Source organism: Phyllopteryx taeniolatus, chromosome 14, assembly GCF_024500385.1.
Source record: "Phyllopteryx taeniolatus isolate TA_2022b chromosome 14, UOR_Ptae_1.2, whole genome shotgun sequence".
NCBI classification, from domain to species: domain Eukaryota; kingdom Metazoa; phylum Chordata; class Actinopteri; order Syngnathiformes; family Syngnathidae; genus Phyllopteryx; species Phyllopteryx taeniolatus.
The window spans coordinates 9,766,695-9,779,740 of NC_084515.1; the positions used below are offsets into that span (position 1 = coordinate 9,766,695).

At 40.9% G+C, this 13,046-nt stretch overlaps 1 protein-coding gene across 1 annotated transcript in view; it reads left to right on the top strand.

Annotated features, from left to right (window-relative positions):
- Positions 1-7: 7 nt before the first annotated feature.
- LOC133488777 (collagen alpha-5(IV) chain-like) overlaps positions 8-13,046 on the top strand; it is a 33,002-nt gene continuing 19,963 nt past the window's right edge. The window contains exons 1-7 of the mRNA XM_061797105.1: positions 8-145; positions 1,971-2,024; positions 7,350-7,439; positions 7,532-7,576; positions 7,663-7,707; positions 7,795-7,857; positions 9,203-9,256. Coding sequence (XP_061653089.1) covers positions 74-145; positions 1,971-2,024; positions 7,350-7,439; positions 7,532-7,576; positions 7,663-7,707; positions 7,795-7,857; positions 9,203-9,256 — 423 coding nt within the window. The 5' untranslated portion in view covers positions 8-73. The remainder of the gene's footprint in view (positions 146-1,970; positions 2,025-7,349; positions 7,440-7,531; positions 7,577-7,662; positions 7,708-7,794; positions 7,858-9,202; positions 9,257-13,046) is intronic.

Consider the following 13,046-nt stretch of genomic DNA (forward strand, 5'->3'; position numbering starts at 1 on the left):
TGTTCCTGACGCTCCGTCTTAAGATTTGTGTGGCAAGAGAGAAAAGGGGAAAAGGGGAAAAGGAAAAAGAATCATGGGAAGAAGAGTGTCGCTGCTCCCTCTTATCCTGTTTGCTGCGATGCTGATGGACACCGGGGCCAATAGGGTAAGAACATTTGGCACACATTTGAAAAACCTTCTAAAGAGACCAAAGCAAAAGTTGCAAAAGTGATTTATTTTGTTAAATGTGCATTCCCAATGTTAGCCTTGATTTTTGCTGTGTTTGCAATGAGAGTGCCTGCCAACATCTTGCATCCTGACGAGAAGAGTTTGTTTGTGCGCGAATGTAAGCAGGCAAAATGCACTTTGTCGGAGCATGTTAGTGGGCCTTTGTGCGAGATGTCTTTGGGAGCAAAAACAAGGAAAGAACGCTGAATTAAACAAAACACTCATCCAGAAACTGCTCACTTTAATCATCTAAACCAGTGTTTACCAACCTTTAATGAGACAAAGCACATATTTGACATTCTAAAAATCTCACGCCATACCACCAAACTAAAATGCCACAAAAAGTACTATGAATATACTGAATAATTATCTTGTCTTAATTTACTCACAAACATACGTACTTACTGTGAAATCTGGTTTTGTTTAGTAGAACACAAAGCTATTATTCTGTTGTATGATGGCAACAGGTTGCCACGCAGGTTAATTATACAATTCTGCCATTTAGTCATTCTGTCACTATTATATCCCTGGCATTGATAGATGACCATTATTTGTAGTAAATTAATAATTTTCAGACTAAAGAAGTTTGGAATTTTAAAATAATAATAATAAATCACTGTCATGATCGTTAAAACTGTCAGTGTGACCTGTCTTCCTGTGAGCGCACGAGAACTAATCGACACCTCATCAGTCACGAGTTTCTGATTGGTTGCTTTCCCTCAGGCATGGTGGTTTCTTCCAGATCAATTTAGCAGCAAGTGATGAGGCAGAAAGGGACGATTTTATTTGTTTTCCCTCACAGATCATTTTACGTACGTACTACTGTCGGATCATACTGACAGTTGAAGCAAATATGACAAAAGTGATGTTTTTTTTTTTTTTTTAAATTGGAAGCTCTTCCTTTAAATGAAATTGGATCATTTCCCACAGTTGTTTGGAATTACTGCTCAAAACTTCTTCAAATACTCAATGCTAAATAATAGGAAATATATATCATAATAGACCGGAACCATGAACAAAAAGTGTTTGTTTGTCGGTCTATATTTTATCTAGCGGTACTTTGAGCAATCTCCATTAAGGACTCTTCCAAAGACATGACAATACAATACACCTTGATCCCTGCCAACAGCCTGTTAAAACACAAACAACAAGACTTCATCTCTTTTCTATAGCACTTTTCATTATTAGAGTAGCATGCGAGTTGGACCCTATGCCAGCTGACTTTTGGCTGAGCATTTAATTGTTCTCCCTGTCACTATACGTCACTGGCAAAGAGAATTGTAGTAAATAAATCAATATTGTCATACCAATTTAATGAAATTGGACAATTTCTCGAGGGACAATTGAAGGTCTCCCTCGACACACTAATGTGGGAATCATTTCTCTAACTTACAGAATCCACATTAGCCAGCTAGCTTCAGTGGCAATATAATAACAATCATAAACAGCATAACTGTACCTTACTGGCCCTAGTTAAGTGCCATTCTGTTGAGCAAATGCAGAAGGTTCAGGCTCATACCGCAGAGTGTGCTGTGTAATTTGATGGCTCGCTGTTATTGGTATAAGAAATTGATCCCATAAATCCCCTGTATGTGCTAAAATCTCATCCCTCCCTCCCCCCACACACACACACACACACACACAAACACGTAAACACTCTACTGCAGGCAGCAAGTAAAGGCCATCAAACGCATTGATCGCCCAAATGAACAGATAGCATTAGCAGAGGAAGGTGTGACACTTGACTGTGTAATTTGTTTCAGTGTGTGTGCAGAGGAAGGTCACCGTGTCACTGTGAAGGACTCAAAGGCACCCGGGTGAGTGACTGTTTTAATGTGATTTTGGTGAATTAGATCAGGGCACAAGCAAACAGATACTTGAGCGCCGCTGACATGTTTGGTGTCTGACAGACGTAGTTCCTTCCTAAATAGGTGAACAGTGGGCATCAAGCCCTCTGAATCATTGTAGAAAAACATTTTTTGACTGCATTATTGTTACATTTTTAAAACCATCTCGCTGGCTGGTACGCAGCGATTGGGGAGGGCACATGAATGATCATTTGTGGGGGGATAGGTGCATGAGGTCCAGGGACTTATTTAAGTTACCCGCATTTAACACCAGTTCTTACCGTTTTTAATCAAGCTGCCCGTGGCCTCACCGGGTAAGAGCAGTGACAAAGCTCCAGTCACGCACAGAGCGCTCTCCCGCACAGAGATGCCTCCATGCGAGACTCATTGTGGCCCATTTAAAGGGAATGAGAGGAGCCGCTTTGATTGGCAGTGACTGAAGTCGGGACGCAGACCGCCTTTTTTTAAATACAAATTCTGAAAACCCAGAATTAACCCACCTCCACGCATTTACGCCATGCGCCACGCCTGATTTAAGATGGCCATGGAAACAGACCGCATTCACATGCTTTAAAACATCAGAAATGCTTAATTTATCATGACCATTTTCACTGTCCCCCCCACCCTTTCTCCCCAATGGACTAGTCCATCTTTTTATTGCGCATATATAAAAAAAATAAAAAGAAAGTCTGGACAACTAAACAAATTTATTGGCGCGGTTTTGATGAAAAAAAAGGCAACTGTTATCAGTGCATTCTAAAATTAACTCCAAATGAAAGTCAAACATTTCTCAGAACTGGATTACTATTCAAACGGGATATGATTAATAAAGGAAGACAAACACCTGATGTTAACCTGAGCCTGCTCGGATGAGAGGCGAAACGTCTTCTAAGACAACCAGAACAGTCCAGTTGCTATCAATTCAGTGCCCTGAGAATACAGTATGACCGAATATAAATATTTACTGGCCGGAGAGTAAACATTTGGTTCAAGCATCAGGTCTGAAACATACCAGTTTACCAGTTTTTAATGGCCAACAATTTAATGGTAAATGTGCCACTGTGTTTGGCTTGTACTGTAAATGTCTATATCTGATTCTAATATCAGTGCCTCATCAGCACGTCACTGTTAAGTCTGCTCTAGTACTTCACCCTTTGTGTATTTATACAGAGGAATGTCAAGATAGCTTTTTAAGGCACCTGGGAACAGTTTAAAATTGTAGGGGGGAAAAAATGGCTATTATATGTACAAGCCATCTATAATATATCCTATTAAATCCTTTAATATATCACCTTTCATTAGTACTTAAAAAAAATCCTAGAATATCTAATTTGTTTGAATAAATTTTCTCAGTGAGTTTACACTTAACAATTAATGAATTCTTGTCAGCAACTGTTTTGCCACCTGTTACTGTATAACAGTTTAGCCCCCAAACCCCCACCACCCACCAAGGCCTTAGACATTTTATGTATATGTGTTTAATGCAATGCTATACACATGGACACACACACAAACAGGAATTAGCTTCTCAACATTCTTGTTTCCTACCTTATCAAGAGGGACCGGATGGAGTCAAATCGAAACTAAAGTTCTGTGGTGCAAAACCCTTTTCATGGCCCACATTAAAGAATCCCAGCTGTTTTATTCATTTGTACTTAAAAGCACCCACATATTAATGAGACCAGAATCTCAATAGAATTCATCCATCCAATTTCTGTACTGCTTCGCCTCACGCGGGTCCCAAGCATGCTGGAGCCCATCCCAGGTATCTTCGGGCGAGAGGCGGGGTACACCCTGAACTGGTCGCCAGCCAATCGCAGGGCACGTAGAAACAAACAACCATTTGCACTCACATTCACACCTACGGGCAATTTAGAGTATTCAGTCAACCTACTGTGCATGTATTTGGGATGTGGGAGGAAACCAGAGTACCCGGAGAAAACCCACGCAGGCAAGGGGAGAACATCCAAACTCCACACAGGCGGGGCCGAGATTTGAACCCCGATCCTCAGAACTGCGAGGCAGACGTGCTAACCAGTCTCGACCGTGCCGCTCAATAGAATTCAGCCATCATTATTTTATTTTTTTTATGATAGGAATTACGTGCTTATCGTATTATTGTTGTCCATCATCTGTTCCTGTAATCTGAAAAAAAAAATAATAATTATAACAGATTAAATAACAGATTTTATTTTATGTTATTTATGCAATTGTTTTGCTAACATTGTTCATGTTTTTAGATGGATTTTAAAACACATTTGAAATGTGAATTATTTTCCACTCAAAAACATCTATAAATTAATGAGACTAAACCTGGAAATGGAAATGACACGGGTTTGCGTGCCTGCTAATTATATTACATTATTTTTAACCTCTTCATGAGAGACCTGCTTATTACTCTACAACCCCAATTCCAATGAAGTTGGGACGTTGTGTTAAACATGAATAAAAACAGAATACAATGAGTTGCAAATCATGTTTGACCCATATTTAATTGAATAAAGACAAGATATTTAATGTTCAAACTGATAAACTTTATATTTTTTGCAAATAATCATTAACTTAGAATTTTATGGCTGCAACACGTTCCAAAAAGCTGGGACAGGGTCATATTTACCACTGTGTTACATCACCTTTTCTTTTAACAACATTCAATAAACTTTTGGGAACTGAGGACACTAATTGTTGAAGCTTTGTAAGTGGAATTCTTTCCCATTTTTGCTTGATGTACAGCTTCAGCTGTTCAACGGTCCGGGGTCTCCGTTGTTGTATTTTACGCGTCATAACGTGCCACACAGGTCTGGACTGCAGGCAGGCCAGTCTAGTACCCGCACTCTTTTACTACGAAGCCACGCTGTTGTAACACGTGCAGAATGTGGTTTGGCATTGTCTAGCTGAAATAAGCAGGGGCGTCCATGAAAAAGACGTTTCTTGGATGGCAGCATATGTTTATCCAAAACCTGCATGTACCTTGCAGCATTGATGGAGCCTTCACAGATGTGTAAGTTACCCATGCCATCGGCCCCATACCATCAGAGATGTTGGCTTTTGAACTTTGCGTCCATAACAGTCCGGATGGTTCTTTTCCTCTTTGGCCCGGAGGACACGACGTCCACAATTTCCAAAAACAATTTGAAATGTGGACTCGTCGGACCACAGAACAATTTTCCACTTTGCATCAGTCCATCTTAGATGAGCTCGAGCCCAGAGAAGCCGGCTGTGTTTCTGGGTGTTGTTGATAAGGCTTTTGCTTTGCATAGTAGAGTTTCAAGTTGCACTTATGGATGTAGCGCCGAACTATTTTTACTGACATTGGTTTTCTGAAGTATTCCTGAGCCCATGTTGTGATATCCTTTACACATTGATGTCGGTTTTTGATGCAGTGCTGCCTGAGGGATCGAAGGTCACGGCCATTTAATGTTGGTTTTCGGCCTTGCCGCTTACATGCACTGATTTCTCCAGATTCTCTGAACCTTTTGATGCTATTATGGACCGTAGATGATGAAATCCCTAAATTCCTTGCAATTGTATGTTGAGGAACATTGTCCTTAAACTGTTCGACTATTTTCTCACGCACTCGTTCACAAAGAGGTGCACCTAGCCCCATCTTTGTTTGTTAATGACTGAGCAATTCAGGGAAGCTCCTTTTATACCCAATCATGGCACCCACCTATTCCCAATTAGCCTGTTCACCTGTGAGATGTTCCAAACAGGTGTTTGATGAGCATTCCTCAACTTTTTTGCCACCTGTCTCAGCTTTTTTGGAACGTATCGCAGCCATAAAATTCTAAGTTATTGATTATTTGCTAAAAACAATAAAGATTATCTGTTTGAACATTAAATATCTTGTCTTTGTAGTGTATTCAATTAAATATAGGTTGAACATGATTTGCAAATCATTGTATTGTTTTTATTTATGTTTAACACAACGTCCCAATTTTATTGGAGTTGGGGTTGTATAAAAGCTCTCATACTGATGCATTCATCCCTTTTCTATAGTGCTTATCCTCATTAAAAGTTTTGGACGAGAGGTGGGGTGCACCCTGGACTGATTGCCAGCTGATTGCAGAGCACATATTAGCAACCTTCACACCCACATTACATCACATCAGCTTAGATGCATGCTTTTGGAATGCGGGTGGAAGATGGAGTACCCAAAGGAAACAACATGCAAACTCCACACAGGAAGGCCAGAGCTGAGTCTCAAACCCAGAACCTCTCGACTGTGAGGCAGACGAACTACTCTAAATTGTCATCGCCATATGCTGCCCTGTGATAGACCTCTGACCCTTCAGGGTTACCCCGCCTCTCGCTTAAAGTCACCTCGGATAGGCTCAGCACAACTGTGACCCAAAAAGGATAAGTGGAGAGCCTTTTTTTCTTTTTTATTTTAGCAGGTGGGCTCAATGAGCTTTTACAAGAGAGACCTGGGAACAATAAACATTTTCAACAGCAGAAACAGCACATAATAAAAGAACAAAGAGAAAATCAGCAGCAAAAAAATACAAGAATATGTGTAATAATTTAATAATAATGATTCAAAACTGTCTAGGATCAATGAATGAGTCAAGTTTTATGGCAGATGGTAGTGCATTATAACTAAAGCCGGCTCTATCAATGTTGGTGTGTGTAGGTGGGATGTCTAATATTAGATAGTAGGGGTTATTCCACAACTGACTTCCGCATTTGGTAAAACAGGTTAATGCACTTCCTTCCGGTTCAGGTGAATATGCGGAGCCCTATGGCAGGAGACCGGGACAAAGCACCTATAGAAACATTAAACGTCTCCACTTTTGTTTTACACAGATGTCTTCAAGAGCTACCAAAGATGACCATATCCAATGTTTAGGCTTTGTTCGCATTTACATTTATCATCTTTATATAAATAAATGATATAAACGTTTTTAACTTTTGTCCAAAAACACAAGCTATAAAGAAAACACAATTTTAGCAAGTTGGGGTTCAAAAATGCATTGAAGGGTTGAAGGACTAGCATGACGATTCAAGATATCACCATAATCAAGAATAGAAAAGAAGGATGATTCTACAATATTTCTATGGTTTAAGAGGGACAGACACCCTTTAATTCTGTAGAAATAACCAGTTTTGAATATGGGTGGATAGATTTTTAGTTTTGAATTTTTATCCTGTCCTCCAAGCAAGAACATTCTCTGAGAAATATCAGACCTAGCCTGTAAAAACAAAAACTCTTCAGTACATTAGTGAGTAAATCAAAAAAAAAGATCTACAATATCATTTTCTAAGAGCCTCTTTCTCCTGTGTGGTCCCACCCAGGGAGACAGGGGTGCTCCAGGAGGGCAAGGATTTCCAGGAACAGAAGGCCGCAAAGGAAATGATGGTCATGCCGGGCCAATCGGACCAAAGGTGGAATTCTTGTCCTACTAATATAAACACCATATCAACTGTAATTGTGTGTTAAGAACATAGTGGTAATCATTGTGTTCTGTTTTTGGCAGGGCAACACTGGGCCGGATGGACCTGTAGGCCCTGTGGGAGATCCGGTGACAAAAACACACAGCCTTGTGTCTATTTATTGCACATCAAAAGTTATACTAACTCACGTTATCTATGTTGTTGCGTGTGACAGGGTCCCGAAGGCAAAGATGGGTTTGCAGGCTCTCACGGTTTACCGGTGCACTTAAACTCTCTTTTTATTTTCCTCATGTTGTTGTGTTTGTCCTCTGAATAATTACGTGCTTATGCGTGTCCTCACTCACAGGGCATCCCAGGTCTGCAGGGCCCACCTGGGCCACAAGGGGTTCCGGGCTGCAATGGAACAGATGTGAGAAAGTGTTTTGTCTTCATATAATACCATGAAAAGTTTTCTCAGAAAGGAAAAGGAAACTCGACTGAGTGCAAATTGTTGACATTCAGTCCTGTTTTATCAGTGTGGTTTTGTCCATTTGTTTGAGAAATCTCCTAGTCACGTATACGACTCAAAAGTTAGGGATATTGGGCTTTCCGGTGAAGTTTCAGGATGAACCTAAAATGCACTATAACTTTTTCATAGAGGTCAACTGTCCACCTGTCCAATAGTTACATTTTTTTGTGTGCTTTTTGTACAATTTGCTGTTCTCTAACAAAGAGCTGAACAGCAAAATTTGCAACAGCTTTCCACTTCTATGCGTTTCTGTCACTTCTCCACTCTCTCTGTATCTCTGTTTCGACTTGCTGATGACACTCTGTGACACTCTAAGCCTAGTGGCCATTGTGAGGCTTCAGACAGGATGTTCTCAGACGAAAGAGGCCACTGAGCTTACATTGTCAGCAGCAGCAGATTGCAACAGAGACTGGAAGAGTCACAGAAAGGCATATAGGTGGATGTCTATGGAAATGCATTGGTCGTGTTGTGAATTTTGCCATTCAGCTCCCTGTTCAGGAACAGCAAGTTTTGCAAAAAGTACTGAAACATTGAACAGTTGGTTGTTCAAAAGTTTGCAGAAGGCCAAATTAAATTTCCCTGCGGAGGTTTTATTGCATTTTAGATTCATCATGAAATTTTACCCACAAGCCAAATATACTTAACCCATTGTGAGAAAATGTGACAAATAATAATCACAGTTGTTAATAAAAGACTACATTTTCAAAAAAATATTAATATCTAACTAACTTAACTTAAATGTCATCTAATGAGAGACTTAATTGTCATACAGATGTTTCTGTAATTTCTTCAAATGTAGAGCAGCATTGGAAATTCAGTCCATCAATTTCCTAGCCTATCTCAGCTGACTTTGGGCCATTTGCATCGCACGTATTAACAAACATTCACACTCGCGCTCACTTCTAGGGACAATTTGGAGTCTTCAATGAACCGAACGAGCCTGGTTTTAGAATTTGGGAGGAAGCTGAAATACCGGAAAAAAAAACATGCAAGCACGGGGAGAACTTATAAACTCCACACAGGAATGCCTGAGCCGAGATTCAAACCCAGCAAAGGCGTTGTGCTAATCACTAATTCAACACGTTTCCTTAGAATATAAATAGCTAGCAAAATATTTTCCAATCCAAATGAACATAATGTAAACATTTCAAGCACTGGCAGAATTTTGCAAGTGATATGTGCCTTTGTGGAGGTTTTGATATGCTCTAGTGTCGCTTGAAAGGATTTAAAAGTATTTTTGCTTTAGGGAGAAGATGGACTTCCTAGTGCTCACGGTGCCCCTGGACTTGATGGACTTCCTGTAAGATTACACATCAATGCAATTTATACAGTAGTGGGACCACTGAGGTAGAACACAGTGCAAATTTGGTGAACATTTGTATTATATGAAATGATACAGTTAACTCATTCACTGCTAGCCTTCCCAGTTAACATGGATATTTAACTGCTAAAGCCGTCAATGGCAGTGAATGTCTTAATCTATTCCAACATTGCTCTTCAGGTGTTTTTTTTGTTTTTTGTTTTTTTGTAACTGTTAATGTAATACAAGTGTAAAAATAAAGTTATCACTGCAAATGTTATGACGTTAAAACAATAGAGTGTATGGGGAGGGAACCTTGATGCAAATAATTAAAATATGCGAGTAATTGATGACACCCCGCAAAAGGTTTATAATTAACTACTTTTGTCTTAATGAAACTCCTCAACTCACTTCAACATACTTCCTTGGAACCGAGATGCCACAAAATGATAAAAGTATACTTTTATACACATATGCGGGGTTTATTGTACTGTAATACACAATCCTCTTAACCCTTCTGTTACCTTGAAGTTTATTAAAATATTTTATACTTGGGGGCAAGTTGACTAATAAATAGCCCCTTAAATAAAACAACTCCAACTCTCCCACCCTCTTGTATGTCCTCTTCAATACTCGTTAGTGACAGATCGCCTTAAAATCTCACTGATTCACCTTAAAATTGGAACTACATATATTTTTGATGTCTCCAGATTATTTCCAAGGGCATATGTTTGCTTTGTAAATCGTTTTAAATGCAAAACTATTTTTGTTTGCAAGAATCGATATGTTATGTTATGTTATAGGTTAATTCGACCCCACGTGGAAAAAAAATTCTCAAGGATGTTATTTCTAAAACAGAACATTCACATCGTCATCAGAAAGGAACGCATAATTTATTTACAAAATGTATGAAAAAGTACATCTGAGCACTGTATTTTAAATATGTCAATCATATAGTTAGAGACATTAAACAACAAATGAAATTGAAGATAAAAGGAGAGGCGAACTGCAGTTGCTTTGCATTTTTTAACATTCTTACAGTGACAAAACTGAAAACACATGAACCACTGTAAAAAAAAAATTTAAAAAAGAAACATAGACATTGGCCTTGGTGACGCTGGAGGAAGCACATAACATTACCACATCATTCAACACCCACTAATTGAGGCTCCTCCTTTTTTAGAAAAAAAAAAGCACACAATGTCAATCCTTCAATGCTCGCTTGAGGTATCGCAACTTCTTCTTCTTCTTTTCCTTTCGGCTTGTCCCGTTAGGGGTCGCCACAGCGCGTCATCCTTTTCCATGTAAGCCTATCTCCTGCATCCTCCTCTCGAACACCAACTGCCATCATGTCTTCCCTCACAACATCCATCAACCTTCTCTTTGGTCTTCCTCTAGCTCTCTTGCCTCGCAGCTCCATCCTCATCATCCTTCTACCAATATACTCACTATTTCTCCTCTGGACGTGTCCAAACCATCGAAGTCTGCTCTCTCTAACTTTGTCTCCAAAACATCGAACCTTGGCTGTCCTTCTGATGACCTCATTTCAAATTTTATCCAACCTGGTCACTCCGAGAGTGAACTTCAACATCTTCATTTCTGCCACCTCCAGCTCTGCTTCCTGTTCTCTTCAATGCCACTGTCTCTAATCCGTACATCATGGCTGGCCTCACCACTGTTTTATAAACTTTGCCCTTCATCCTAGCAGAGACTCTTCTGTCACATAACACACCTGACACCTTCCTCCACCTGTTCCAACCTGCTTGGACCCGTTTCTTCACTTCCTGACAACACTCCCCATTGCTCTGGACGGTTGACCCCAAGTATTTAAAGTCCTCCACCCTTGCTATCTCTTCTCCCTGTAGCCTCACTCTTCCCCCACCGCCCCTCTCATTCATGCACATATATTCTGTCTTACTTCGGCTAATCTTCATTCCTCTTCTTTCCAGTGCATGCCTCCATCTTTCTAACTGTTCCTCCAGCTGCTCCCTGCTTTCACTGCAGATCACAATGTCATCTGCAAACATCATGGTCCACGGGGATTCCAGTCTAACCTCAGATGTCAGCCTATCCATCACCACTGCAAAAAGGAAGGGGCTCAGGGCAGATCCCTGATGCAATCCCACCTCCACCTTAAATTCGTCTGTCACACCTACAGCACACCTCACCTGTTCTGCTGCCCTCGTACATGTCCTGTATTATTCTAACATACTTCTCTGCCACGCCAGACTTCCGCATGCAGTACCACAGTTCCTTTCTGGGTACTCTGTCATAGGCTTTCTCTAGATCTACAAAGACACAATGTAGCTCGTTCTGACCTTCTCTGTACTTTTCCATCAACATCCTCAAGGAAAAAATGCATCTGTGGTACTCTTTCTAGGCATGAAACCATACTGTTGCTCGCAAATACTCGCTTCTGTCCTGAGTCTAGCCTCCACTACTCTTTCCCATAACTTCATTGTGTGGCTCATCAACTTTATTCCTCTATAGTTCCCACAGCTCTGCACATCACCTTTGTTCTTAAAAATGGGCACCAGTACACTTTTTCTCCATTCCTCAGGCATCTTCTCACGCACTAGAATTCTATTGAACAAGCTGGTCAAAAACTCCACAGCCACCTCTCCTAGATGCTTCCATACCTCCACAGGAATGTCATCAGGACCAACTGCCTTTCCATTTTTAATCCTCTTTAATGCCTTTCTAACTTCCCCCTTACTAATCATTGCCACTTCCTGGTCTACCACACTTGCCTCTTCTACTCTCCCTTCTCTCTCATTTTCCTCATTCATCAACTCCTCAAAGTAGTCTTTCCATCTAGCTAGCACACTGCTGGCACCAGTCAACATATTTCCATCTCTATCCTTAATCACCCTAACCTGCTGCACATCCTTCCCTCCCTTCTCTATCCCTCTGTCTGGCCAGCCTGTATAGATCTTTTTCTCCTTCTTTAGTGTCCAACCTGCCATACATGTCATCATATGCCTCTTGTTTGACCTTTGCCACCTCTACCTTTGCCCTGTGTCGCATCTCAATGTATTCCTTTCGCCTTTCCTCGGTCCTCTCAGTGTCCCACTTCTTCTTAGCTAACATTTTTCCTTGTATGATTTCCTGTACTGTGAGGTTCCACCACCAAGTCTCCTTCTCTCCTTTCCTGCCAGAAGATACACCAAGTACTCTCCTGCCTGCCTCTCTGATCACCTTGGCTGCAGTGGTCCAGTCTTCTGGAAGCTCCTCCCGTCCACCGAGAGCCTGTCTCACCTCTTCCCGAAAAGTTGCACAACAATCGTCCTGTCTCAGCTTCCACCACATGGTTCTCTGCTCTGCCTTTGTCTTCCTAATCTTCCTCCTCACCACCAGAGTCATTTTACACACCACCATCCTATGCTGTCGAGCCACACTCTCGCCTACCACTACCTTACAGTTGGTAACATCCTTCAGCTTACATCGTCTGCACAAGATGTAATCCACCTGCGTGCTTCTACCTCCGCTCTTGTAGGTCACCCTATGTTCGTGCCTCTTCTGGAAAAAAGTGTTCACTACAGCCATTTGCATCCTTGTTGCAAAGTCTACCACCATCTGTCCCTCCAAGTTCCTTTCCTGGATGCCGCACTTACCCATCACTTCTTCATCACCTCTATTACCTTCACCAACATGTCCATTACAATCTGCACCAATCACGACTCTCTCTCTGTCTGGGATGCTCAGAACTACTTCATCTAGCTCCTTCCAGAATTTCTCTTTAACCTCTAGGTCACATCCTACCTGTGGGGCATAGCCACTAATCACATTA